Raw genomic sequence first — 25,824 nt, 5'->3', positions numbered from 1 at the left:
TTTTGGAATCTGGTTTTCTGCCTTGTGTTGGCCCTCTCTGCTCACTGGGAGAAAGGGGAAAGTCCAGGAGAAAAGACTGACAGTGGGACATTTTTAGGGCGGGTCAAATCTTGCATCAGCATCTTTACAATTCTGGTTTCTGCTCTAGGTGATGTTCGTGTTCAGTTAGCATCTGCAAGCACGTTGCTGTTTGGCTTGCCTAATTAACTCCTCTTCTTTCCACAGCGGCAGAGCCTTGGCCTGAAAATGCTGCATTATATCAGCAACTGAAGGGTGGGTACTCTGTTTTTTTGCAATTAATAATTACTTTATTTTTAAAAACACATTAAATATGCAGTAACATAATTAACCGCAAGGAAGCGCAGAAACTATTAAAAGATTCCTTTGTGGTGTTTGTCTGGTCAGAGGTTTTAGCTACGCTTGCATCTGCCAATATAAACCAGCTATTCATGGCCTATAAGGTCCTTGGTTTATTATTGACTCATTATATTGGCTGCTGTAGGCAGTGTAAAATGATGTGGTTGCAGGCACAGTTGGCAGATTTACTGCACCAATAGCTGAGGCAGCAGATTTTTGAAGTCTTGTGGTAAAGTGGGCTCTCAGTAAAAAGGAACTGTTAAAATGTATAGGCTAGGATGGTTCAGGCTCCCTTTAGCAGCTCTTCATATATCATCAGATCACATTATGGCCCCCATTTGGGGCTCAGCAGCCTGCTACAGTTGTCAGAAGACTGCAAAGTAATGAAGACTAATAGGTAGCAGCCCTAGTCTTCTAAGCATGGAATTTTTATTGCAGTGAACTTGTCATCTTTCTTTTGTGTGACAGACCTAGACACAGTGTGCAATATTAACTGCAAGCTGTTTTTATAGGTTTCTGAATGCTTTTACTTTTTAGCCAGAGGAGTTATGAAGATGTGGTTTTATTTAACTTTGATTAGGAGAAGAGTAATTGGCATAAAACTGAAGCATTTGGTTTTTACTTGTGAGCGTTTTTTTATTGTATGTTGTCGGTAATGTATGATAAATGCAATTGTACTTGCGGGAGAAATATTCCTGGCACTTTTTTTTTTTTCCTTGTTAATATTCATATCACAGTTTCTCTAGTCCAGCTGCATAAGAATTATGTAGTCCCTGTTTTATGTGTAAGAAATGCAACTCAGAATGACTTACAATTACAGGTCAGTAGCTAAATGGGCATTTTTTTTGTAATTGTGTTTTTTATTTTTTCTTTCTCAACAGAGGAACAAATTTTGCTTTCTGATAATGCGTCTTCTCTTGCTGTTCAGGTAAAACGTCATCTTTTCTAAACTAGAGATGTTAATTCCATTTTATTTTTTGCATGTTTATCTTCCAGCTAAAATAACTATACTTATCTAAATGAGTAATTTAAGAACTATTTCTGTAAAAACCAATGGCTTGTTATCTTTCCTGTTTCTGATGTTCTTTAGTGAATTTAAAGTGCCAGAACCTAAAGGACATAGCTTTTTTAGGTGCTGTTGCTTGTACTCATGTTTATATTGGTCTATGTTTGTGCAGTATCTGCTTGTCTAGCTGCTCTAGGAACTGTGCGTGCTTCACACCCTTTGTCAGTTGGTATGTTGTGTGCTGTTATAAAGCCTTGCATGATGTTGCTGCTTCCTTCGTTCTCAAAGCTAATGTTACCCCAAACTCGAGAAGTATTTGCTTCGTATTGTGGGCATCAAATCTCAGGATCTCTCAGATGTTTTTCTCAATTTCCTCATGTATACAGAGTTGAGCTCCAATGTGTTTTTTAGAAATAGCCTGTATAATTGACAAGCTTGCATTTCTCTCTAATTGACTTCAAAGCACCTCTGTGGCTGTGAAGCCCATGTAAACTCCATTAACTTGTTAGGTTCAGTAACCCCAGATCTTGAGGGGATGCTTTCCCCATTAGCAGGGAGGGCCTGGCTGGCAGAAGTGGTGGTGAGCAGGATGTATATAAAGTTCCTGTTCTTCGAAGCAACTTTGCCTCTACTCCCTGAAGTAGGAAGCTGCGCTCTTCCCCTGCTTCTTTCTTTTTGTGTGAGGTCTAGCTCAGAGCAGCTAGACCAAGCAGTCTGGAGGTCACATCTCATTTGGCCAAAGTGGGACGCTTGGAGACTGTAACTGACATTACCAGCTGAAAGGTTAGGATTATTCGATCATGCTAACTACTTCTGGGATCTCTTAACTTCTTTTTTCCTTCCATTCTGGCAATGTGGAAGGTACCTCTAAGAATAGGTTATTTGGTAGTGAAAAGGTACCTTTATACTTTGCTAGAAAGATGAGTCATCTTTGATATACCAAAATAAATGGATCAGTAGTTATAAAATATACTGCCTAAATGAATAATATGCCTCACAGTAAAGCAAATAAGTGCTTTTGTTGATCACTTGGTATCAGTGTTCCCTTTTACTTCAGAAACCTTACTTTTTGTGTTTATCATGGATTTTCTTACCATCTAACACCATGTGTAGGTTTGGCTTGTATTTAAAACAAACAAATAAAAGAAACAACAACATAATCCCAAAATTTCCTTTTCTAATGCATCATTTTGCTTTACTGTTTCCAATCTGTTGTTATCCTACAGATGTCACTTAGATGATGAATTAACTATAATATATTAAAAAAGCTTGTTTTTCTTCAATATTCCCTGGCCTGACAGCTGATAGTAGCCATGACTATAAATATGGCTCTGGTAGATATCTGATTTTAAACTTTATAGAACAATTTTGTATTGGGGAATCATATCTGTTTAGAAAAATCTGTATAACATGGTAGTGACTGTGAAAGAGTAACTGTATTCAATGTATTTGATCCATTTTGAAATGATACTGGGACCTATAATTATGTATTACTAGCCTAGTGATCAGAAAGCTTCCAACGTACCAGTGTATGTTCCATAAGGAAACTGCTGAGTTTCTCCGTTTTGGGATTCACTTTTTATTTTGGTGAGAGCCTGTGGTTTATCTTTGTGCTGTCCCCCCACCTCGAGGAAGTGATGGGAGTTGGGTGTGTAAGAGCTGGTACCTGGGACTTTCTTCCTGCGATTGCCATTCCCTTTCTCCCAGCACTGATTCTGGGCACATGCCTCTCACCAGAGCAAAGACATAGCTTGTTCAGGGCTTGTTGAGCTTCCACATAGTGAAAATGCATCAGAGGTTTGACTACGCCTGATCAAAAGGGCATATGGAGTCAGCTAGAAAATCTTTAAGGAATATGATTCACATCAAGACTGTAAATGTGCTGTAACTGGTCTTTAGATCTTTCCTGAAATCTCCTTACAGCACCTCTTCATAATGCTGCTCTTGGATACCTACAAGAGAACAGATATACAGATATGTAAAATAAAGAATAAAATCCAATACCATAGCAAGTAAGTAGTCAGAATAAAAGTTGACCATTTTAAAATTGATGGCCCTGCAATATAGTTGGCCTTTCATGTTCCTCTTGTCAACAGAGCAGATGAAGCAGAAAGCAGAGCAAGTAACTCTCAGTGCAGGTGTAGCAATGGGACTGTTGCAGGCTTTTTGTTTGAATTAATGAGTAGTAAGGGTTGAAGATTCAACGCTGAAAGTTGGTTTGTGTCTATTGTTTTAGTAATGGAGTTGTGAGTTTGCACTGTGCAGTGAAATCTAGACTTCTAGCTCTATATAGCTACGTGTCATATAAGAGAGGGGAGGAGAGAGTCTTTTAGGAATTGGTAAATAACCATACAAGTGGTGCCTTCAGTAGTTTCCAGCAAACAAGCAAACAAACAAACAAAAAAACCCCAGACCCCCCTCACCATGTGAAACCTGTTTGCTGATCCTGGTAGGAATGTCTGTCTGAGTTCCTTTGTCTTTTACTGTCTTCGGGTTCTTTATATTTGCTGGAAATGCAACATAACTTCAAATGAGCTAGTGCGTTATCTCTAATACATCGTAGTACTTGCACTCCTTGTTTGTTAACTTAAAGGAGCATGTTATACAGTCTGGTTGAAAATGAAGCTCATTTGATCTTTGACTGCAAAATCTTGATGTTGAGTGTAATTTTGCTTTCACTGCAAAGGCATTAAAATCAAAGGAAAATAGTAATTTCAGTAATGATTATCTTGGTACAAGAAAGAGAACGTTATACATAGAATGAAGGCTCTGTTCTTCCTGTGAGATGTTCAGCCTTGTTCCCATTAAAGTTAATGACAATACATACACCTCCTGGTAACATGACTCATAGTTAAAATCATTCTCCCCTTACGTATTGTACAGCATGCATTGTACAGCACTCTTACTTATCACTCTCGTCATAGTAAAAAAAAAAAAAAAACAGAATAAAATACACAACTGTATTTCAATAACTAAACAACCCCACATCTTCAAAGAGGAAGAAATTGAGTTAATAATTGAAAACAGTAACAAAATATTAAATGATGACATAAGAAAGAGAGATTTGTTATGTTACGGTCAGGTGATATAAGAACACTCCGTACATGTAGATAATGCCATCAAACAAAGAGAGACTTCTTTTTACTTTAAAAAACTGCTTACTTTTTAATTTTTTAGATCAGTATATCTTGGTCTTCCTTTGAAACCATACTAATATTTCATTCTGTGAATAATTACAAAGGGTTTAACAAACTATTGTTGGAAAACTAGTAATACAGATGCAGAAGTCTGGGGGGTTATATCCCCTGAATTATTGCTGAGTTTTTCGACTCGGACCTAAATACCTTCAATTTTAGAATTTCTACTAGCTTTTCTTGTATTTAAACAGATTCTGATTTTGGGAGAGCATCTTATATATTTAGAAAAAGGTGTTTTGTGGGGGTTTTATGGGTTACCATTGTTAGACCATGGTTGGGAGAGAGGAGCAAATAGAAGCTATTAGTGCTTAATCTTAGTAATTTAAATGCTGTTTGTATTCATTGCCATTTATTATTTATTTATTTTTGTCAGCAGTTCCTTCAAGGTACAGCTGTATCTTTCCTTATGTCTGCATGGTGCCTAGGTCACATCCTACTGGTGTCTTGAGACGTTGTTGCAAGGTACCAGTAAACAAAGTTTTTGCATATACTTTCTTGCAAGACATTGCTTTTTATTATGATCCTCTGTGTGAGGATGTGTTTATGAGAGAAAGAGAATCTTATATAATACTTCGTGTGATGGAAATGTAAAAAAAAAAAAAAAAGTGGAAAAAAAAAAAGATTAAGGTAGTTTCTGTAAAGATAGTCTTCAAACCCAATGGATTTTAGATGCCAAATTACTCCTATCTTTATCTTACAGAGAGTAAGTTATGTCAGGGTGTGTGTGTATGTATTTATATACACGCGTTAATATTTTTGAGATTCATATTTTTAAAGATATAGCCATATTCTTTGTTTTTTATCTACTTTGAGCTGTGAATTTGTATTAAAACAGAGTTACCATAGGAGAGTATATTTCAGGCTGGAGCAGAGGACCTGTCCAAACCTTGTGTTGCTGTTTGATACATGGTGCAAGTAAAGTCTTTTTCTTTAGTGGCTGGATGGAGTTTGGGTTGCTGCGTAGGAGGCAGTGGGTTAATCCGTCTGCACTTTACCAGGCGTCTTGCCTCAAATGGCAGCGGGGAGCATCTCTGTGTGCTGCTTTGGCTTGTCGGGAGGAGGAATGTGAGGCCTCTCAACTGCCTGTGTGGGAAGATTGGTCTCCAAAATACCCTTATTTGGTTTTTGAAACATATTAATTATTCAGGCACTATGCTTGAAGGAAACGTGAACTTGGGTCAATATAAACATTGAAGACTTATTTTTCGTAGCTAATCCTATATTACAGAATCTAAAATAGTACTGAAGAAAACGTAAACCTTCATACCTATGTTCTATAGCAATGATGCTGTAGTTAGACTACTTTTGTTATTATAGATGCTTATGAAATCCTTATGCAAGCAATATTATAGAGTCCTACTTAAAAAACTCTTTAAAATGTTCAGGATTGTGGAAATTCTTACAACTATCATGAGGTTTAGAGCCTGTAGCTAATTACATTACGATAAATATTAATTACTTATGCAATTCATATCCCTGTAAATGGCTTTCATATATTCCAGGCAAGCGCATTTAGAGTTGTCTGGTCTTAGTCCTGAATGACAGAAGCATGTTTGGGCAATTTAAAATTGTGTTACGCAGACTAACTGCTTATTTACTTCAACAAGTAATCAAATAGGTGTATAAATCATCCGTGATTAATAGCGCTCTGCAGATTTGTGATTTTTATGTATGAATTGTGGTTTGTTTTTTCTCTAGACAAAACATTAGGAGAAATTTGAACTTGTTGCTGAGCCTTGAACAAAGGCTTGGTAGTGAAATGAAAATCTGACAATCTCTTTTTTTTTTAAAGAGAACAAAAACTGGAATTCTTCATGATGAGAAATACAGTATCAACATAATCAATCTAGCAGCATTATGTTGTAGCTGAAAACATGCTTAAATCCCAAGCCATACTGGTACTGTTTGTGAGTGAAACATCTTTCATATAGTTCTAAGATGAAATTACCCCTGAATGAATAGCATCTTCATTTATCTTCAAAACCTCTATGCTACCAGTGAATCTACTCTTTCCACATTCTACAACAAGAATTACATTATACCATTAGAGCAGTGTTGTGCTGCAGTGTAAAATAGATTGTTTTGGAGAATGAACGTGGCTTTGCTATAAATTACGTTCACAGGTACAAAGGAATTTGTTATTTTGTTTAAAATAGTCACAAATGTAATTAAGCTCTTAATTTATGTTAAACTACAAATGTGGCCATTACCATAAATGGATTAGGAATTTAATCTGTCACTCAAAGAATGATACTGAACAGTTTTCATTTATAACCTTAGACACACTATTTCAGTTACAGGGTCTGCAACTGTTTGATATGAAAACTGAATTATTCTGTAGATTTGTTCATGGTTTTTAATTTTAAAATGTGTTTCTTCAATAAGCTAGAGAATAACTCTTCAGTTGTCATCACATACGTCCTTTGTGTGCTCATGAAATAATGTAAGAATGAAAAAGAAATCCCCTTTCACTCTTTCTTCACAACAGCATTGTATGAGTGCTTTTAGAAGTGCTGCTGAGGGAGAGATGGCTTGGAATGGCTCATTCCTCATTAGAAAACTAATCAAGGATATCCCTTTGAGTGGAGCGGAATGTGCCATCGGAAAATACTGCCCCGCGTGTGGGGATGTAAGCTGTGAACTGCTTGAGACTTGGCATAAGTAATTTCATTCTTTCCTCTGATCTCAGATACTGCAATCTGGATATGATTTACATCAAGTTGTAACTCATTTTTATGTGTTTGCTCATATGTGTTATTCTGAGATGGGGCTGGAGGGGAAGGGGAGAACGTTGTCTGGAGCTCTGACGGGTTGATTCGCTGCCTGATGTGTGTTATGTTTCCAGTTGACAGGATCCAAACAGCCCGTTCTTAGTTGGGGAGGGGGAAGAGGAAGGGAGACCATGGGTAAAAATGACACCGAAAGCAATTAACTGAAAAAATAAATACAAAACCGTGTTGTGTCCTTCCCCCCCCCCCCCCCCATTTCTTATTCCTTCCCATGGTATTTCATGCACAAAGTAGTGTCAAATGGATGCAATCATTTTCCATTCTTGACATTGTAGTAAGACACAGTGGCATCACTTTCTGGCATTGTTTTGAGGGCAGCAGAGATGAAAATATCAGTCGTGTGAGAAGGGGAGGAACAGGGAGGGCTGGGCAGAGCTGCCCTGGCACTAGCTGTGGTTTCTGGGCTCTGTGCTTTTGAACCCTGGTAAAGCAGAAGGAAGGTGATTACTCTAATTACTTTTATAGGTAATTGAAATCTAACATACTATTTGCATTTTGAAATTGGTCGAACTGTAAGAAAACAAAACAAAAGTTGGTTCTGTCCTTTTAAGCCCTGTGTTATAGTAAGCGTACTCTGTAATTCTGGCAGGAGGTGTCACCTGCCACCATTGAAATGAATGATGGGCCTAAGATTGTTGATTAATTTTGTAACAAGTGTCACTTCAAAGCTTCATATTAGCCCCTTTTGTGAACTGCTGATACTTTGTTCTCTTGCTGCAAAAATATAAGCCTGGTTTGCTTCATGCTGACTTTCAAAATGGAGTGGCTTGCCCTGGCCTTCAGGAGAAGGATGCAATGCAGTGTGAACAGCAGTCCTGTGCCGAATCAGCATGCAGGAGAGGCAAATCCTTGCTTTTTCTTCACTTTGCTCTCTCTGCTCCCAGCCCTTTTTCTTCCCTCGTCTACAGTGCTAAATATTGTGAGACGTAATTCATCTTGTGGCATTTTTTTTTTCCTCCTCTGTTCCTCCCAATGAATCTGCAGATTTCTTTCCCTCCACCCTTTCCAGTCTACAGCAAAGCCTCCTGGTAAAAACAGGGGCAGTAGCACCTTTGCTAGGCTCAGTGCTTCCAGTCTGGAAGGAGAGAAGAGGTAGCATCGCTAAAACAGGTATAGTTGCACATTTCTCCCTTTCCTCCCCAGGTGCCAGAAGGGGAGCTGATGGAGGAGCTGGTATGGGACTGGAAGAATCACAGAATCGTTTAGGTTGGAAGGGACCTCTGCAGATCATCTAGTCCAACCTCCCTGCTCAAGCAGGGTCACCTAGAGCATATTTCCCAGGATCACACCCAGACGGGTTTTGAATATCTCCAGCGAAGGAGACTCCACCACCTCTCTGGGCAACCTGTTCCAATGCTCTGTCACCCTCACAGTGAAGAATTTTTTTCTCAGGTTCAGATGGAACTGCCTGTGGTTCAGTTTCTGCCCGTTGCCTCTTGTCCTGTTGCTGGGCACCACGGAGAAGAGGCTGGCCTCATCCTCTTGACACTCCCCCTGCAGATACTTGTACACGTTGATGAGATCGCCTCTCAATCTTCTCTTCTCCAGGCTGAACAGGCCCAGCTTTTGCAGTCTTTCTTCATAGGAGAGGTGCTCCAGCCCTCTAATCATCTTGGTAGCCCTCCGCTGGACTCTCTCCAGCAGTGCCATGTCTCTCTTGTACTGGGGAGCCCAGCACTGGACACAGTACTCCAGGTGAGGCCTCCCCAGGGCTGAGTAGAGGGGCAGGATCACCTCCCTCGACCTGCTGGCAACACTCTGCCTAATGCACCCCAGGATCCCATTGGCCTTCTTGGCCACAAGGGCACACTGCTGGCTCATGTTTAACTTGTTGTCCACCAGCACTCCCAGGTCCTTCTGGGAAGAACATGAGAAGGTGGGGATTGTTAGTCCATAGGGAAGAAAGGGAGAGAACAGGCATGCAAGAGAAGACAACAGACCACATTAAGCTAAATCTGTACTTTTAAAAAAAGAATACTTTGCCTATTTCTCACATTAGCCTCATCCAAAGAAAGGATACCTTTTATTCCTGAAATACCTTGCAGAAACTTTTTTGCAGGTGTTATATTGAGCGTAAGTTATTAAACGGGACTGTCATCCAGGCTTCTTGTTCTCCTTCCATCATTGGCCAATGCCTGTATTGAACAAGAAAACAGGTGCCTCTTTTTAAAATTACGGAAATGCAGATAATCAGTTGTACATGTGGATAGAGGAGGGATTCCTACTGATGCTAGGGGAAGTAGCTTTAGTTCCTCATAACCTGACATTTCACTAGTCTTGTTTTATGCTGCACTAACAAGTATAAACCATAAAATTATTCATTCCTTTTAAAAGCCTGAGCATTTTTGGCTTGATGCCCTTTAGTTGCAGTGAATTCTGTGTACTTAAACACATAAACTTCATTCAAGTATAGTGTGTTGGACAGTCACCTCTGATCCTCTGTAACATGGGCAAGGGGAAATAAGAATATTCATCCCTCCTCTCCTTTAATTGATCCTATTAGTTAGCTCTTTGGATAGATGTTATGCAGTTTAAAAAAAAGTCTGTCCTTTCCATAAAAATTCAATTCTCTTTTTCCCTATTTAGAGTTTCTTTGGAAGAGTTGTTTTCACATTATCAATAAACATTTTCAGTGAACATTTTTACAGTTACTTTGGATAGGAAAACGTCATCTGAAGTAGTGTGAGCCAATTTTGCTACAAGCATGACAGCTAAAATTTGTTTCTTATTCTGAAACCTGCAGCTACTGTAAGTTCCTTGCATGAGACTCCTAGATGTTGGAGGAGATCCAGCTTATGGCCTACAACATTCACCCTGTTCATTCTGTGGTAGTGATATTTTTTTTCCGGAGGAGAATATGACTGAAGGGAATTCAATGCTTTTCTTTGGAATTAAAAGCATTTTCGCAAGATAGGACAATAAGGCTTGTGCTTAATTGTCTTGTTTCCAGTTGTGTTGTTACCATCTTGCTTCCCCGTTTTATTTAGGTAAACATTTAGAAGGGCTTAATAAACTAGCTTATGTGTCATTTGATATTCCTTGGCTCCTTTCGGTTTCTTTTAAAGTTGATGAGCCAAATTTATGATGTTTGTAACGATCTCAGATGAACTAGGATAAGTCTGGGCCCTTGATCTTTTAGACGGCTCAGCTTTTGATGCCATGTCTTTGAAAGGGTGTTGATAATTTCATAAATTGCAGCAGAACTGTGCCGGGGTGGTTCAAGCCTCCCCTCTTGTTCCCTTCACTCTAAAAAGACTCAGAGGACCTGGGCTCACTCCTATTTGTTGATGATTTCTCTCATAAAAAAAGCAAAGCAAGGGTTGCCTTGCCTGCTCAATGTATGTATGTGAGGTACCCAAGGGAAAATGAGATGTTTTGAGCTGCAGGAATTGGTGTGCCGCTACTTCTTTTGTCAAAAGTGGAAGCTGTAGCAGTCTGATGTCATCAGCCATCAAATGTGCTGTTATTTAACGTTCCACATGAGTGGTTAAAAAAGGACCAATTCCTTCCTTGATCACTGAAGTAAAAGGCTAAGCAGGATCAAGGCTCACAAAAATTCCTGCTTTGTCTTCTCTGTTTTGTGTTCTTTCTATTGGACTTTTATCTGTGCCAATTTCAACCATTTTGTTAAAATTTCTTGCTTATTTATCACTTACTGTCTACAACTGGTCTAGCTAGCTGAGTGCATCATAAAAAAGTTGAAATTTTCTAGCAATGGATATTTATAAGAATGCATGGGTGACGATCATAGTCCCTCTCTTTTCTAAAAGTAACTGTAATTTCCATAAACATGGAACGTAAAGAAAATCTGTGTCTTTAATACTGATAATTTCCAAAGCTTGTCAGTCACATGAATGAAAGAGTACATATACTCTCATAACAATGCAGATTGTAAGGTCGCTTTCTTAGGCTGAGCCCTTGTGGCTATGGATAGTGCTGTCCCCTTTGTCAGTTGACATGTGGTTTTGGTCAACATGACGGTCTGTCCAGCATACCAGTGGTTTAAGCCGAATCAAGGAGTGGATACTAGCGTACTCCTCTAGGCGATGATTACTTCAGCAGTGTAGATCAGTAAGGATTAAACGTCTCTCATGTTGCAGGGCCTTCCCTCTGCCTTTCATTTTCTCACACAAGAGTATATAAGGAGCACTTACGGTTAAATAGCTTGTACTTTGCATATAAATTACAGCTCAAGCACATTGGTCTTTTAATTTTCTGGACTTCTAACTTTTTAAAGACATAATAGCAGTTTTCCACTTTTGGATATTTAAGTGTATTATAAGGCATTAAATAGTTTTGGTTTCAGCTCTTTCACTGTTCTATTTTCCCTGTTTTTGTATCTCATTACTATTTAACAACTCATATTAGAGGTGGTCTTAAATATAGGCACAGACTAGTGTGGAATAGGTGTTGGCAGGGAGGTGCTGAAAGTGGTTGCTGAAATGGTGTTGTAAGGCTTCTAGAGAGGCAGCTCCAGTGTGCAGTGTTTCTAATCCTCGCATGAGGGCTGCTGGGGTGAGTGCAGAACCAGATGGATTTGCCCAGTTTTAATCTTGACTCACTCTTCAGTTTCTCAAGCTCGGTTCTGGCCTCCTATCTAAAAAAGGCAAGTTAGAACTGGATACAATTATTCTGAAGAAGTATTCTTGGGTTTTTGTTTTGGCAGGCTTTTTGTTTATTTGTTTTTAGCCTCACTGAGGGTAGGCTGGCTTATTTCTAAGCTTACTAGAATCAGCTCTTTATTATACAGATTAGCCCAAATTTTTATTAAGTTCGATTAAAATTTGTTCTCATATTAGGGCTCAGTTCTACTTCAGCCTCCTCCTCCATTCTCCTCTTTTCTTTATCGAGCGTTAAAAAGGTGTATGGAGCCTGCATATTTGTATTTTGGAGATGCCCAAATGGCAACATATTATCCACTCCACTTTGAAGTAGGTTAGAGACTGAGGTAGAATTTTCCTGCTAAATATAATGGTGGTCAGTATTCTTTGGTCTGTGGATATTGAGAAGAAGGAGACAGAGAAAGTCAGATTCAGATTTTTGATGGAAACTTGGAGACTTGAACTCTTTACACTGAAAAGATTTCATTTATGGTTTAGCCTCTATTGAGAACTACTTTTCACAGTCACAAACCATGTTTTCATACAGGCCTTGAAATATGTAGGAGTCAGTGTACAATATGATGTACAGTACCAATACACAGTCGAAATTTGCTGAAGCAACTCATGTAACCTAAGTGTTTGTGCTGGAATATCTTGTTTGTGACACACCAATATGAAAAAGTAGAAATAGTTCTTTGATCTATCTCTTTTTGCTTTAATACGTCTCTGCACTTACAAGCTTTGCAGTTATTCATGTATTGGCCCTAACTCCGGTGTAATTTTTGACTTTTTTTTTTTTTTTCCTAAACTATCAATGAGAATAGTATATGGCAGTTAAATTCACCTTCAGCTTAACGCAGAATTGCAAAGTTAATTTAGTGCCTTACTGCAAAGGAAATTCTTGTGGTAAGCCTAGACCAATTGAAACTTCACATATTTTTTGAGGAAAAATTCAGCAGCTAGTAAGTATGGTTTGAGTTCAGTCCCCCTATCCCATCTGTCTGTCCATCCCCCTTCCCTAATAAAATTCTTTTTGAAGCTGTTGTTTGATGTGCACTGTTCCACCATGGCACAGTACTATTGCAAAGAGGATATTTGCATCCTAGTGTAGCTGCTGGTAGAGCTTTTAAAAAAATGAAATCTGTGTTCCAGTTCTGCTAGTGTGTGTTTTCTGTGGGATTCCATGTCCAGTGGTAGCATGTGAAGAAGTATTTATTCTAAACCGAAGTCACCAAATTCTTATCTCTTAGCTACTTTCAGAGAAGTTGCATATAAAGCCCCAGCTTGAGCAGAAAACACAATGTATGTAGCGGTCGCTTCAGCAGTCTGGATCACTGCTAGATCCTGCAGAGCCAGCAGACGTAGGAAGAAATCTGGGACTGAGGCAGACTTCATCTACTTCTTGTTAAGAGTTACTCCTCCAGGTATTCTTATTATTCACGTGGAGTTTGGGAAGCTAAGACTGCAAGAGCCTAGAGATTTGGTGGAGTCTGATGGGTCCACGGACTTGTGAAGTGGGATGGTGTCCAATGAGGCCGGTGCCTTGTATTTCCTTTGGGTAATGGTTGGTCCCTTGAGCAGTAATTGAGGTTCTGCTTGAGGTGAGGATTTGGGAATATAAAGACCAGTTGTTGATTAGTGCAAGACTTGCAGTATTTGGCCGATGTTGACCATTCCTAGTCCCTCTCTCTATATAACTGCATATGTGTATGCAGTAGTTGGCTCCGAAGCAGCGCTTTAAGTTAGGGTTAGGAAGTCAAAAGGTATAAAAACCCAGGCTACTGGTGGATTTTGCAGAGCCCCCAAAGCTTTGAAGAAGGCTTTTGTCAGTCAGAATCAATGTCCTGTGTTGTAACTTGCGACCGTACCTCCTTACTTTAATTTGGGGTTTGGGTTTGAATTACGTTATTTAACGCTGCAAAATTAATAATGCGAATTTAATATTGAACTGTGCAGTTTCTGGACTGATTGAAAGCGATATTGAGAGGGACTGAAGCCTATTTTTTTCCCCCCCTTGATACAGTTAGGGTCAGCTCAGGTAAGTTAGGGTCTGGGATACAGCAATGCGAGAGTGCAGGGGGGAGAAGAGAAGGGTTAGCTGTTTTGTTGTTGTTTTGGTTTGGTTTGTTTGCTTGGTGGTTACTACAGAAACTACAAAGTTAGGAATAGGGCTGATGTCCATTTTAGTTAATGCCTTGTGTTCTCATTTAGTGCAGAGATGACCAATCTCAGTGTAGTTAAAGTGTGGATTACTTCTGTGTCTAAGATTAGAGAGCACAGTTTTCTGCTGGATTCTGCCATCTGACGAGCTCGGAGGAGGCTTGTGCAGGCAGTGGCCAGTGCCTTCCTTTGCTGTGGGGATCGATTTCTTGGATGTAATTATGGTTAGGTCAGGCTCTGGGAATCTGTGAGAGGGCTTTTGCTGGGCGCTGTCTAGCTCATTTTCTTTGCTTTTCTCTCTCCCCCGTGCCTTTACATTGTCGTCTTTAATTTCTGCCTCTCCTAATCTTACCAAGATCAGTGTTTCTCCCATCCGAAGTTCCTGGAGAAGACTGAATGAAATGGAATAAAAAAAAAATCACTAGAATAGATGATGCCAGGATCTGGCCTCTGCTCACTGAGGCTAATTTGTAATCTGTCCTTCTCCTCACACAGAGGTTTTGCACAGTGAGAACCAAATGCAAATAGAGCACACATGAGATGGCTGTTTCCAAAATGTTTAAAAAGGACACTGTGCTGTTTGCCCTTCTCCAGGACCCAAGGCACTTAGCATTTTGGCTTTGATCTGCTCACTTGCAACAAATGCAGTCAGCATGCCATCCCTCAAGTTACAACAGCATTTTTTTTCATGGTCCCTAGCCCTCTCGGTGTAGGCCTTTTTAACCTCAAGCCACAGCAGGTAGATAGTTGTAATTGTGGAATCTGGAGTTCTGTCCTTTATAATTGCAAAGACAAAATGTACGGTAGGACTTTAGCTCAGCTAGGAGAGACTCTAGAGATTAAGAGGTTGCTTATTTGACATGTTCTATCCAAATTGCAAATACTTTCCTTGATATTTTGCTATTTAAACAGACACACACTAAGGATTTTGTGGTGATGGTAGGTGATGACAAAATCGGTATCCTACTGAGAATGCTTTGAATCTAAGGTTACTGATAGACAGAAACAGTAAATCGATCACTTACACCCTCCATGGTTCGCATAAATTACAAATAATGAATACATCCTCCCAAAGCAGACTTGTGCTCTGACAGTATCACACAACAAAACTTGTCATAGCGTTTGCTAGGAAACCTGACAGCTATTGTAAATATAATGTGGGGAGGTGCCATATATGTTTGTTGTGTGTTATGCAGATAGCATGATTTTCAGGAGGGGCAAAATGTAACTTAAACTTGTACAGCCACAACAGTGATTGTAGCTGTCAGAGATACTGCTGCTTTGCTTCTCTTGGCGGGAGGAGAGATGAAACTTCATTGGAAGAATTCCAGTGAATGACTGGGTGGTAAAGAATTGTCTGAGGAAGTTAGAAAACCTTGTTTTCCTTTTACTTTCTCTTTCTTTCTTTCCACAAGCAGTATGCAAGGAACTATGCTTCTTAAGTGTGTGCTAAATATTAGCTAAGATATAGTCAAATGTATTGAGAGCAACACGTTTGTTTGTCACAGGTGTATTCATGTTTTTTAAATGCTGCTCTTTGTTTCTAGGCCTTTTTGCAAATGTGCAATCTGCCAGTTCGTGTGGTTTGTAGGGCAAATGCAGAGTATATGTCCCCATCTGGTAAGTGTGGCCTTCATTTAGATTACTATGTTATACCTCCGTTCTGATACCATGGCAACTGTGCCGTGTCTTGCTGATAACAGTCGGTCAGTGCTACCCTGTGTGGGTTGCCTTCCCCCCTCCTCTCCAATGCAGTTTCTCTTCTGTAAACAATTAAAACGGTCAAATGCAAAGTAACATTAGTACAATATGTAACCAAGCCTGTGAATGCAGTAGCTATATATAGCATTCAGACAGTTCAAATGTCTGGTGGAAACCTTCTCTAAAACGCCTGGGAGTTGTTGTGTCCTGAAAGAGAAATACTTTTGTTTCCCAGAGTGTCTTTATTCTGCATCCATTCCTGTTGACCGGTGAATGCTAAGTTTTCCCATTGCTGGGGTTAAACAAAACAGGAGAAAGTATCTTTTTTTACCTTATCTGGGAGATGGTTGCTGATATGTAGATACTTGAGAAAAATGAAGAGTACATTGTCAGTATTAAGGGTGACAGGCACATTTAAGTCCTTCTCTGATCCATGAGATTGTCCAAAAACCCCCAAACTAACAACCCACCACCACCCATAAATTAAATATTGGCAGTGTACAGTGTTTGCAGTCTGCTGGGGATGACTGGTTGCCTAAAAACTTACCCCATAGAAAACTGCTGAATGCAGGGCACAGAATTCTGGCAATCCTTGCACTCCTTCCCACATTTTTGTTGTATTAGGACATGTTTGTTTGCTGATTACTTGGCTGTGGCTGAAGTATGCAACGTGGAAATGTCTGTCTGTATATGTCTGCAGACTGTATGGGTTCTGCTGTTGCTACTTGGAGTTTCAGTCAAAGCATCTGGAATTACACTATTCAAAAAAAACCCAGTTGCTTGGCAGCAGTGAAAAAAATAGCAGAATATGGAGATATGTAAGTTATTCCTTAGTAAATAAAGGAGCTTTGGAATGCTGAATCCACGTACAGAGGAGTTTCTTACGTGCATAGGAACAGGACTGGTAATGGTTGCATTCTCTCGCTTCTCTGCTATCCACATCCCATATTCACACCCACTAGCATCTGATATCATAATGTGGATCTGAACCCTTCCTCTCTCTGCTGGCTGAAGAAATTGAGCAAAAGAGGGAACTTAACGCTAGTTCAATTTTAAGTGTAGGCAGGAAAACAGATGTGGTTCTTTTTGGCCTTACTCCTGGAATCCTTGTTATTTTTATGCACTTTCCCGGTTTCCTTTCTTTTTATGTTTTGGTTCTTAAAACCTTCCATGAAAGATCTTTAATTTGCCCCCTTCTCCCTTCCCACCACCCCCTGTCTCATAGCAGCAGTAGACAGAGGTCTGCATCTCATCATTTGGTGGGAGGGTTTTCTACCTCTTGGTTGTCATAATCACAAAATTCTTTCTGAGGTGATCAAAAGTGAAATACCCAAAGATTGTCTTGATGTGTGAAGCAGAGTCTGACCGAAACCGTTGGATTTGGCAGCTCAGAAGGGCCTGCGTTTCCTTTTGTAACACGCAGCGTATGGATCCAGCTGAGGCTTCTGTTGGTGTGGTGCACTCCATTTATTACCCTTACGCTGAGTAAGCCAGTGAGAAGTGAATCTCAGGATAAAATCTATGACTGAAACTGCTGTTAGCATGAAGTCTGAACTAGGCCTAACAGTAAGTTTTATGCCTTTCAGTGAAAGGAAGGAATGTTTTCGCATTTGCTGAATGTATTACTAATAAGGCGGTCGGAGTCAGGCAGGTATTGATCTTGCTCTTTGCATTCTCTGTGGAGGGCAGAGTTTGCCCCTGGAGAGGCAGGAAAGTAAGTGCGTGCTGTACCCACTGCACCAGGCCGGCTCCTTTACTCTCTGTGGTCATGAGGGCTTCTTTGGTAATCGAAAATGTCCACCATTTGTCTGCATTTTATGGGTGATTGCAATGAAACAAGTAATCACAGAAGACTTGCTTAAATTGACAGGGCCTGTAGGGGTGCTGTTTGTCCGATGCATTTGGCACAAGGTGCAGCGGAGGAGCGAGGTGGGCAGGGTGACTCCTGTGGGCCAGAGCCCTCAGCCCCGGGGGGCACACCTGGGAACAGGCAAAAAGGGCCATGAGGCAACTACTGTCCTTCCTTGCGGCTTCCTGTGTGTAACAGGGCTTCCTCTGGTATCTCTGCCTGCCCTAAAGCTTCGCCTCAATTCTGTGTGCGAGAAAGAAGGTACCAAGCAGAAACACTTGGAAGCCTTCCTTTCCACGGCCCTAAGTTGTATCGGTGTGACACAGTCATTTTTCAGTTTCCTTTTGAGGACTGGCCATTCTTAGCCCTGCTCCATACCGGACACTGGGCTCAGCTGTGTAGACTGAACGTTTATCTTTACTAATGTTATGTTTTTAGCCCAGTTTTGCCCCCATGATGATGGAAAAGCTCCCTTTCCTTGCCTCCCCCCTCCAAGAAAGTGAAAATCTATTGCAGGCCCCATCTGGAAAATGCCAGCTCACGGTTAGAGGATAAAGAGAGAGGGCAGGCTGACAGGAGCCAGTTGGCCCAATCGGGGGGGAATCTGAAGGCCCAGAGGGGAGAGAGTCAAGACTGGGCCTTGCTGACCGTGCGCTTGTGTTTCTCCCTTCTTGCTGTGCTGGGCAAAGTGCCACATCTCCTGTCGTCCTTTCGGCAGCCCTCTCCGCAGCAGCGCGTTACAAGGGAGGGTGGGAACGCGCTATGCCATGAAACTAGCCAAGGGCTTTGTCTGCTTTCCTAGCGTTTCCCAGCTGTACTTTGAAGAAACGCTGAATTAAGTCTCTCCAGCAAAGCAAGATCCATTATTAAAATACAAATCGTTACAATATTGTTACAATATTTTTATTACACATGTAAGCTTGGTGAGCTATGTATTTAAGAACTTTACCTATGCTTACTGGGGGTGGGGGAGGGAAAGGGTGTTCAGGTATACCTGCAATGTGTACTTGCTTTAAAAACTGGAAATGATTTTTTTTGCATGTATAAAAAGCTCTTACTAAAATACATTTCTCACGTTACAGGCAAAGTGCCCTTTATTCATGTGGGAAATCAAGTAGTATCTGAACTTGGGCCCATAGTGCAGTTTGTAAAAGCCAAGGTAACAATATGTTTTCTTTATAAATTACTGAATGGCAAGTAAATCATGCTTAGCACCTGTGCTAATTTAGTGTGCTCTTCTGGAATGTTACTTAATTTTTTAAAACTATGTAGAAATTTAGTGCCCTTTTAAAAGAAAGATATGCTGGGATGGGAGTTGTTTGAGGTGGAAACAACATGAAATTTACTCAAATTCTGGAAGTAAATTCTGTGCAGGATTTCTGCCTACTAGTTCCAGTTCCTGAGACCTTTTTTTTAAATAAAACTTTTAAATCCAGAGCTGACTCACTTAAATCTTGAAGTGTCAGATACTGTTTATACTTGCTGTTGATTTTTTTGTGTACTTTTAAAAACGATGTTCACCGAGCAGTTGATAAAGCTGTATCACATGTAAATGTGTTTACTTTTTGACATAGAGATGCACTAACTGGGAAGCTGTGCACTAAGCTATGTACACCTGCAGCTGAAAATAGTCTACATTTCTTGCAGATTAGCTGTATTACATTATGATGATTTCTGTTTAATGCTAAAGGACATTTTGTATAAGAAGTACCTATTTAATTTGTTATTGTATTATGTGAGAGATCAGGATCTGAGCCAAAGCTCATCGACCTCAAAGGTCCCTGGGTTGGGCATTGCTAAATATTCCAGTAGTCTTTCTTGCATGTCTATATGGGTTTTTTTTTTTATGAGTTGTGTTTTTTGTGTTTTTTCCCCGTTAGGGCCATTCCCTCAGTGATGGGTTGGATGAAGTCCAAAAAGCTGAGATGAAAGCCTACATGGAATTAGTCAATAATATGCTCTTGACAGCAGAGGTACAGAAACCGATAGTAGTTCCATACACTTGCATAAGTAATTTTAGGCAAAAAAGCTTTAAGATTTTTTTCTCATATTGAAAGTACTACTTGTTTTTAGATTAGGTTTTCAACTTTTGAGGTAAAAGCAGGCAGAAGCAAGTTTTCTTGACCGAATGGGCTGCTTGCTGAAATAGTTCAGTAGACAGAAGGTATATATACAATTCCCTTAGCTCTCCAAACTGTGTCATACAGCTATAGAAGTAGCCCATTTCTGTGGATGGAAAATGTCAGTGGTTCCTGGCATCCTACCCCGTCCCGCAGCTGGACTGGGCAGCCCCGCTGTCCACTTGCGCAGGACACGTGCTCACGTGCCCAGCCCATGGTTAGATTACCTTGTGGTCCACGTTTGTAGCCAGTTATGGGACACAACCGCAACAAGTGTTGGAAGCACTTGCAAGCTGGAGGTAGCTCAGGAACCACAGGCTGGCCACCAGCACACAGACCCTGCGTGGCGTGTAGGCAATGAGAGAGCGCCTTCAGTCTCCTCTTGGTCCTGGTGCTGGTGAAGTAAGAGCTGGCAACTGGCCGCCTACTTTCAGTTTTAATTTATTTTCTGCGTTCAGAGGTCTAATAGAAGGAATTCAATGGAACCTAATCTAATATAGAAAAGAAAATTCTAGTAAGAAATGATTGTCTCTATTCTCCTTTATTGGGAAGTTTTAGTAAGTGTTCTTTCTGTTCCTAGTTGTATCTCCAGTGGTGTGATGATGTTACAGTAGAGGAGGTGAGTGGTTCTGCAGCATTTATCTTAATTAAAATTTAATGAGAAAACACTTTCGCTCACAATTGCAAGTCCCTACTCATAAATGAAACATTTAGGTTTATAGCATTAATGATACAGTCTTTTCACTTTAATTTTGCTTGCATATACATTTTAGGGAAGTTATGTGTCATTACTGGAGGTAGCTGACTGCAAAATAGATGTTTTTTATATGTATTTCTAAGGTGATAAACAGTCATGCTGCAAACTACAAAATCTGGGCAAATAATTACAGTATATCACACAACTCCCTTTCTGACAAAGGTGTAACTTTTTCTGATACATCTGAATATTAGCTATTTTGTAAATAGAATTTTCTCTCTCTTTTTTGTTTTTCGTTATAAAAATGCAACTTTCTGTTTTTAAACAAAGATTACTCACCCGAGATACGGCTCCCCTTACCCGTGGCCTCTTAACCGCATTTTGTCCTATCAGAAGCAATGGGAGATCAGGCGAAAGATGAAAGCCATTGGATGGGCTGGCAAGTCACTTGAACAGGTACCAGTGTGAAAGGCAAAACTTATTTCTTTATGCTGTGTTTTCCTTTTTTTTTTTTTTTTTTTTTTTTAAGGCTTTGGAGAAGTAACACTTTTATGAAATAGAAGGGGTAAAAAATATATTGTGTACTTAGTTATCTGGATTCAGGTGTCCAGCTTCAGCAGCAATAAATCTTAAATTTTATGCGATCTGAGGGTGTGGGGAGAGAGATGTTTTCCTATGAGTGTGTATCTTTGTTAGTATTTGTCTAGGCCATGGTCCTGAAAAAGGATTAGAAGTTATGACCCCCCCACTTCCTGCATGGTGTTGATAGGCAGGGTTGTGGCTTCACCTCTGAGGTCTAAGAAAAATACAAAGCAGTTTTGAGGTAGAAGTTGGTACCCTTAAGCTCAGTGATAAATGTTAAAGAAAACACTTAATCAGCATTGCTGTATGTCAAATGTTGTATTAAGTAACACTTAGCTGCCTGCCTACTGTGTAGGTTTGACTGTGACTTGAACAGCTTTTGATGTTGAAGCGTTGTGTATTCTGTGTTTCTGCTGTTGGCACAAGTACAATAAGGAGGTTACTTTCGTAGTGTTGGTGTTTCCTGACACTATGGATACTTTCTCTTGCGTGTGTTTTGATAGGTGCTTGAAGATGTAGATCAGTGCTGCCAGGCTCTCTCCCAGAGATTAGGAACACAACCATATTTCTTCAATAAGCAGTAAGTTACTCATTATTGAAACGTTGCAGCCAAGAATGTGATACATGTATATATGAAACACTTCTGCATTACTTTAACGCTACCCGATTAGTTAAGGAAACTCAAATATGTGACTGGAGTATAAATATGAATGTAATATACCACATAATTTCGAAAATAAGTGATTGTAGGTATTAAAAGGGAAGTTTCTGTAAGATACTTTTTTTTTCTGTTTTGGATTTAGTTTTACTACTGTTTGTTTTTATAGACTGCACCACAGCTTGCACAGGCAACAAACTTATATCTTGACACAGTTAATTTCTTATAAAAATGATACACTTCAAGCTTTGCTTGCATTTCTCAGGTAGCATTCTCTACTGGGTACAGGTCAAAAAATGTTGCCTCATGAAGTTTTGACCAAGACAGCTCTTCTTGCCCTTGTTAACATTAGTGACAGCTCTGAATGAACCAGGTTAGTGTGAGGATGTCTGTGAATCACGTGAACTCCGGGAGAATGCTAGCCTTTTATTCAATGAAGGATCAATTACAGAGTGAAAGCTGAGATTTCCATTATAAGGAAAAAAAAAAAAATCTGGCCTTCATAGGACGTCCTTTGCTCTTACCAGTTTGCTCGAATTGCAAAATGCTGTTTTTTCCTGCTCCTCATAATTCAGGGGTTTTTTTTAATATTATGGATTTAAATAACATCTGTGTTCGTATTACTTCCTGGGTTATACACAGTGCTGGTAGGTGTGGTGTACTAAACTTTATTGGAAACCTTGAAGTTTCTTAGGCCCTTGTTTTGGTATCCTCTGTAGCCAGTGCTAGAGGTTCTGTGCATTGATCTATAATAGGGGAATAACACCGAGAAATGACAAAATGGCTAATGCCTTTGTATACTAAGGAAGGCAGAGACAATTAACCAAGAGCATACTAAAATTTCTGAAAAGAGTCCTTCTGTGACAACTTACCTCTATATTCTAGTGGAAGTCCTTGTCCAGGTCACCTGTGCCTCAGGGTCTTAAAAGGAGGAGGAACCAGGAAATTATCAATTACATCCACAGTGTAGCTCACACTAGTACCTCTTGTCTTCTGCATATAGACTAAATGGAGAAATGCTCAAGTCTTGACTGCGGATAACTACATTTGGACAGATAAATGTCTTCAAAAGGCAGCATGTGGTCTTGGTTACTTTTCTCTGTGTCTTTGCCCCTTAATTTTTTCAAAGTTGAGGCTAGGTGGGTAGTGTGAATTGAGTGGCTATAGTATGCACTACAGAATAAGTTTGAATTGCATCTTATCAAATCATTATTAAACACAACAAATTGTCTTCTAAATTTTCTTTCTTTATTTATTTTTAATGAAAATAGGTTGGGGTTTTTGTTTTTAATTGTTAGTCAAGCTTCCTTGGTACATTTTCAAGCTCTATGCCTTTCAACTATCTGAAATATTACCAAGAAATTACGTGTTCTTAGTCCAGTGTTTTTCAGTTTGTGACCTCTGGGAGTCTGTAGGAGGTAAAAAAAAAAAAAAAAAAAGAAAAGAAAAAAAGACAAAAGCAGCCTGTTGCTGACAGATTCAAATTTGTTATACAGGTGTACACATCTCCACTGGAGAATTCTTAGGGGCCCACAAATAGAAAGGCTATAAAATTCTTAGAAAATCCTCCTGCTGTTTGCCTTTTGCACTAGTAAAGTTGTTAATATATTTGAAAAAGTACTTTTGGTTTGCCTATGGACTGCTTATACGCAAAGGTCTGACATCTCAATACAGAAGGCTTGCACCTAAAATAAGGTAGGACCGAAAACATTCAATAAACAACTGGTCCCTTATGGAACAAAAATTAAGATATCTGTTTTCTTCTTCTTAGTCCTTTTTCATAAAAGAGATGATTCTAGCTGCTTTCATCCCGGACCTCCATTTTCCTATTGTTTAAATGATTCTTGAATGTCAATAAGCACAAGGAGGGAACGGAGGATGTTTTCTGCGTTTTTTTTTCCCTTTCCTCTTTGGTTTTGCAAGATAAGGATTGGGTTTATTATTCACATCTGCAGGGGAACTGGGAGCAGGGGGATGTGACCCAGACCTTATAAGCATTTTTCCTTGCTGCAGAACTCAGAGACTGGAACACAGCTGATGCTGGATCAGTAACTGGGCCCCTTCTAAGAAATGCTTTTTTCACATTTCTAAGCTACCAGCAGTGACTTTAAGGAAGAGACTGAGAATTAGCAGTATGGTAATACATTGAATACAAAGTTAAATATGTTTCTGTAAGTTCAGAGCATTGCTTGATTACTTCCTAATTCTTAGATTATGTGGCTACCTAAAAGTTATTCAGAACAGCAGGATTTTTCTGTATCAAGACTTGGCTTCCAAAATATCTGTTCTTTCTGTTTTTTACAGACCAACTGAATTAGATGCTCTGGTATTTGGACATCTGTTCACAATCCTTACTACTCAACTAACCAGTGATGAACTCTCTGAAAAAGTGAAAAACTACAATAATCTAGTAGCCTTTTGTAGACGAATAGAGCAGCAGTACTTTGAGGGTCATGATAAAGACAACTCTTCAAGTGCTACATCCAGATCTGCTAAGAGGTCCTTACTGAGATAAGCATGTGGTGTGATGGTCAGGATGGCTCCCATTTGAGAAATGAATTTTGTTTTTGTTGTTCAGTTAATTGGTTTTGAAAATGGAAAGAGATGTTAGATTTTTGAAGCTGCCAAATCACTCTGGAGCAAGAAAAACTTTAAATGCAGTTTTTGTGTTATAGAATATACTATATGCATTTAACCTGAAATGACTGTATGGGCACTTCCATTTTAATAGCCTGTATACCGTTTAATCTTAAGTGACCTTGGAAAAATATTGTATCTGTATTAAATAAAATATTTTAAAAAGTTTTTCTTCTTCCTAATTTTTATGTCTATGTAATAAATAGATTATGCCGATCCTCACAACAAAAAGACAAAAGGAAAGCAATTTGCATGAAGTTGCGAAGAAATCATTTGATTACATAGTAAGACTAATCATAAGAAAATATTTCTTCCTCCCTGTACCCCCCAGCCTTTCATGTGCTTGCACTTCAAAAGTTCACATTTACAAAGGGATCAGTATATATAAACTGAAAGTAGGGTGAAAGTAGGGCTCTCTTTGTTTTTTTTTTTTAAACCTCCCACAATTCCTAAATTCCTATCACAGTAACACTTCAAGATTTTTTTGCATCTTTCCAATATCTGCTGCACTGGTGTAAGATGGGAAGTTGGCAGCTAAAATTGAAGCCCTGTCGCCACAGAGGGCAAGGCCACTTAAGAGCAGCAGAAGTGCAAGCTTCCCAATGATGTCCCAGAAAGATGCTCTTTATGGCAGAGAAGGTATTTGTCCTTGTCTTCTACTTGGACTGCTAGCAGATGCATCAGAAGTGACGTCTGATAATCAGATGACATGGTCATGGGCATGAGTTAGAAGAGATCAATCAGCTTCTGGTGACAGGACATTTAGAAAACAGCTGTGTGGTAAACTAGTGAGAATTACTAAGCTGGGAATGAAAGGCCTCATTAGAAAAATCTATGTTTTCCTGCCTTAGCCAAAATACATTTAGGAATTTGGTGATTAAAAATGTCTTGGAGATTTGCAATGCACAACCAGTGCAGTTTTATTCGGATAGTTCTTATTTTGTGTCAAACCAGCTGTTGGCTCTCATTATTTGTTAGTAAGCGTGTCCTGCCTCTGCTTTTATTTCTTGTTCACCTTTAGTTTTTGGATTTACAAGTTCTTTTTCTCCCTATGACTTCCCAGTTTTCCTCCTCAGCTTGTCTAGCTCTTTGTTGAAGAGCTGGATTTGCTTTGTAAGCATCTTTCTACCTGTTTCCATCTCCAGTATGTTAACATTACTTCTGAACTTTGAAGTGCTTGTTGGAGTGCTTACCTTAGCAAAAGAGGTATGGAGGTATGAGTCCTGGGTGTGAGTCTGTGGCTGGCCTGCTTTGACCTTCTGCCTCCATATTTTCCTGTGCTATATACGGGCACAACAATGCAGCAGTAAGTATAGAAATATCGTGGTGCTCCTAAAGTCCTGGTAATGCAGCACTCTGTAAGGGAGATTGCCTTTGTCTAGCCAAGCCCACTATCTGACTAGTATTTTCTCTGAACAGTACCTCTCTTTTCTGCTTTGTCAGTTGTATTTGACACTTTTCCAAAAGTGT

The 25,824-nt window shown here is 39.6% G+C and overlaps 1 protein-coding gene across 4 annotated transcripts in view; it reads left to right on the top strand.

Moving 5' to 3' along the window:
- Positions 1–24,522, top strand: part of MTX2 (metaxin 2) — a 38,366-nt gene extending 13,844 nt beyond the window's left edge. The window contains exons 2-12 of one of the 4 annotated variants that reach the window (XM_068948493.1): positions 226–273; positions 1,239–1,285; positions 4,937–5,022; positions 8,493–9,044; positions 15,658–15,730; positions 18,743–18,819; positions 19,541–19,633; positions 20,361–20,399; positions 20,808–20,933; positions 21,563–21,639; positions 24,022–24,522. In XM_068948493.1, the coding sequence (XP_068804594.1) occupies positions 8,703–9,044; positions 15,658–15,730; positions 18,743–18,819; positions 19,541–19,633; positions 20,361–20,399; positions 20,808–20,933; positions 21,563–21,639; positions 24,022–24,232 (1,038 nt within the window). In that variant the 5' untranslated portion in view covers positions 226–273; positions 1,239–1,285; positions 4,937–5,022; positions 8,493–8,702 and the 3' untranslated portion in view covers positions 24,233–24,522. The remainder of the gene's footprint in view (positions 1–225; positions 274–1,238; positions 1,286–4,936; positions 5,023–8,492; positions 9,045–15,657; positions 15,731–18,742; positions 18,820–19,540; positions 19,634–20,360; positions 20,400–20,807; positions 20,934–21,562; positions 21,640–24,021) is intronic. The other 3 variants (XM_068948496.1, XM_068948494.1, XM_068948495.1) reach the window with 3 other exon arrangements.
- The last annotated feature ends 1,302 nt before the right edge of the window (positions 24,523–25,824 follow it).

This window comes from Struthio camelus, chromosome 6, assembly GCF_040807025.1.
Source record: "Struthio camelus isolate bStrCam1 chromosome 6, bStrCam1.hap1, whole genome shotgun sequence".
Lineage (NCBI taxonomy): Eukaryota > Metazoa > Chordata > Aves > Struthioniformes > Struthionidae > Struthio > Struthio camelus.
Note: the sequence above shows the minus strand (reverse complement) of the source record. Positions and strands in the feature narration are given on the sequence as shown.